The sequence below is a fragment of the Triticum dicoccoides genome, chromosome 5B, assembly GCF_002162155.2.
Source record: "Triticum dicoccoides isolate Atlit2015 ecotype Zavitan chromosome 5B, WEW_v2.0, whole genome shotgun sequence".
Taxonomy (NCBI): domain Eukaryota; kingdom Viridiplantae; phylum Streptophyta; class Magnoliopsida; order Poales; family Poaceae; genus Triticum; species Triticum dicoccoides.
Genome location: NC_041389.1, coordinates 480161209 through 480164492, shown reverse-complemented (window position 1 = coordinate 480164492; position 3284 = coordinate 480161209). Strand labels below are relative to the sequence as shown.

The following is a 3284-nucleotide window of genomic DNA, read 5'->3' as shown; positions in this document are numbered from 1 at the left end:
CCGGTTTTCTCCGAAATCACCCAGAACACTTCCGGTGTCCGAATATAGTCGTCCAATATATCAATCTTTATGTCTCGACCATTTCGAGACTCCTCGTCATGTCCGTGATCACATCCGGGACTCCGAACAAACTTCGGTACATCAAAACTTGTAAACTCATAAGAAAACTGTCATCGTAACGTTAAGCGTGCGGACCCTACGGGTTCGAGAACTATGTAGACATGACCTAGAACTATTCTCGGTCAATAACCAATAGCGGAACCTGGATGCCCATATTGGTTCCTACATATTCTACGAAGATCTTTATCGGTCAAACCGCATAACAACATACGTTGTTCCCTTTGTCATCGGTATGTTACTTGCCCGAGATTTGATCATTGGTATCCAATACCTAGTTCAATCTCGTTACCGGCAAGTCTCTTTACTCGTTCTGTAATACATCATCTTATAACTAACTCATTAGTTACAATGCTTGCAAGGCTTAGGTGATGAGTATTACCGAGAGGGCCCAGAGATACCTCTCCGACAATCGGAGTGACAAAACCTAATCTCGAATTATGCCAACCCAACATGCACCTTCGGAAACACCTGTAGAGCACCTTTATCACCCAGTTACGTTGTGACGTTTGGTAGCGCACAAAGTGTTCTTCCGGTAAACGTGAGTTGCACAATCTCATAGTTGCAGGAACTTTGTATAAGTCATGAAGAAAGCAATAGCAACATACTAAACGATCAAGTGCTAGGCTAACGGAATGGGTCATGTCAATCACATCATTCTCCTAATGATGTGATCCCGTTAATCAAATGACAACTCTTTTGTCCATGGCTAGGAAACTTAACCATCTTTGATTCACGAGCTAGTCAAGTAGAGGCATACTAGTGACACTATGTTTGTCTATGTATTCACACATGTATCATGTTTCCGGTTAATACAATTCTAGCATGAATAATAAACATTTATCATGATATGAGGAAATAAATAATAACTTTATTATTGCCTCTAGGGCATATTTCCTTCAAGGGGTTGTAGACTTAGACGAGCATGGGCTATGCCATATGTGGTCGGTGGAAGTGAGCCCTCTCCTCTCCTTGAATTTTATTACTATGATTATAATTTATATCCTTTTTAAAAATTTCTAAAAAAAGACTAACTTATGGGAAATGGGTCGGACCGACTGCAATCAATTATTATATTTCATAAATTAATTATATGGATGTAATTAAAGTTAACAAGTGATTTTTTCTGAAATTACACGAACATTTCTGAAATTTATTTTATTTTTATGTATATATTTATAAGGTATGATTATAATTTACATACAGAAAGATTAATTATCATTTATAGGCATGAAACGGTCTCGGTTAAGTGGCAGGCTTTCACTTTGAATGAAATTCTTATTCACTATTTCACTCCATAAGGATATAAAGAAGCAGTATCCATAATGAGAGAGAGAGAGAGAGAGATTGCTTTGGTTCGTTTCTCTCCCTACAATCGAATCTTCCCTTTCTCACTTCTACGCGACACATCAATAATTATTAGACAACAAACCGTAATGGTTGGCATGGCTACGCACGCTCGCAAAAATATAGAGGGTCACACAAAAAGAAAAACAGCCCCAAGCCTCGCTTGGCGCCTAGTCATCCTTGATTTCGTAGCCGGCGGTGATTAGCACTGTATTACCACGCTCACTAGTTGGATGTGAGCCACAAGTTTTAGTACTAAAATGATCATTTCGGTCAAGTTTAAGTACCAATGATGTAATTGACTCTTTATTTTATTCCAGGGAGGTGATCATATATGAGGTACATCGATCAACTCCTATTCACATTACACTTATGCGAGTGAGAGAGGAACATCATGCACTCACTCCCTACTGCAAATTATTTAGTTGTTTGCAACCACTGCACGCGCCTCTAGTTCGGCGTCGGCCTCAGCATTGATCCTGACATTGAGGAAGTCGACGGTGCGATCTCCCGCTGCAAACGCATCCCAATATCCATCGGCCAAGGTCTGGACCAGGCACTTCTTAAACATGGCCGGGCGCTTCTCGTGAACCAGCACCCCCGGCGGCCCTATGATCCTCTCCGGCTCCGGCTGGTAGAACATCGCCAGTGACAGCCTCTCCTTATCGGCGCTCGTCACCACGCGGTGCCATGGCGCCTTGAAGATTGCATTGCTGACGATCTGTATGCACAGAAATGAGAGTCTCGTTCATGATCAATGCAAATAATCGCAGAAGTCCTTAAGTAATTGTGTGTGTATATGCATACCTCCATGCCCTCGCCTACGACGACCAACAGGTCATTACCGAGCACGGGGACATCAACCCAGTGGCCGTCCTTGAGCACCTGGAGGCCGCCGACGTCCTTGTCCATGAGGAGGAGTGTGATGACGGAGTTGTCGGTGTGCGGCTTCAGCCCGTTCACGAGGTCCGGTCGTGGGCAGGGAGGGTAGTAGGTGAACCTCGAGTATGACTTGAACCTCTCACCCACCATGTTGATGAAGAAGTTCTCCTCCTGGTTCAGAAGCTTTGCCATGGCCTTCAGCACATCCATGGTCACTCTCCCACTCTCTAAGGTGTACTCGTGTAGGGGATCCCTGCAAATTGAATTGTATATGATCTCCGATATAAATGCACACAAAAGAAAGATTTCCAATCGTTGAGAGCAACAATTTATGTGTAGATCGTGTAGGAGATCCCTGCAGATTATATATGATCTCCAATATAAATGCAAATAAAAAAGGATTTTAAATCACCGAGGGCAACAATGTGTAGGTCGAGTACCTTAGATTCTGTGGCCAGAACTGGAGCCGCCTCTCGTCCTCCGGCTGGAGCTGGAGCCAGAGCCGGTCACACCAATCGAGGATCTGCTCGTCGGAGTCGATGCGGTCGATGCCGTACCCTTCATTCTGGAACATGATGCCGTCGATCACGTTGCCGCACTTCAGCTTCTCCTCCAGCGGCAGGTGGAAGAACTTCCTCGACGCCTCAAGGATCTCGTCCAGGAACTCCTTTGGCATGCCATGGCCGGTCACCACAAAGAGGCCCCATGACTGGAGCGCAGAGCGAAGCTTGGCCGCCTCCTCAACATCATCGGGCTTGGCCAGACGGCTCACGTCCACGATGGGGATGACCAGCTTGGCTTGCTGTTCGACGGTGGTCGGCCGGTTCTCCTCGCTTAGCACGTACCTGCTCGGCGGCGCCACAAGTCCAACGTCCACGGCCACCACCTGCACCAGCTTTCCCTGATCCTGATGAACCATCTTGACGCTAGAATAGGTC

At 45.5% G+C, this 3284-nt stretch overlaps 1 protein-coding gene across 1 annotated transcript; it reads right to left on the bottom strand.

The window, feature by feature from the left end:
* Positions 1 to 1754: 1754 nt before the first annotated feature.
* LOC119305824 (protein SRG1-like) lies at positions 1755 to 3284 on the bottom strand. Its single transcript, XM_037582238.1, has 3 exons — positions 2787 to 3284; positions 2272 to 2599; positions 1755 to 2185 (listed from the first exon to the last, which is right to left on the bottom strand). Exons 1-3 carry the CDS (start codon positions 3263 to 3265, stop codon positions 1886 to 1888), a joined length of 1107 nt encoding a protein of 368 aa, XP_037438135.1. The 5' UTR covers positions 3266 to 3284; the 3' UTR covers positions 1755 to 1885.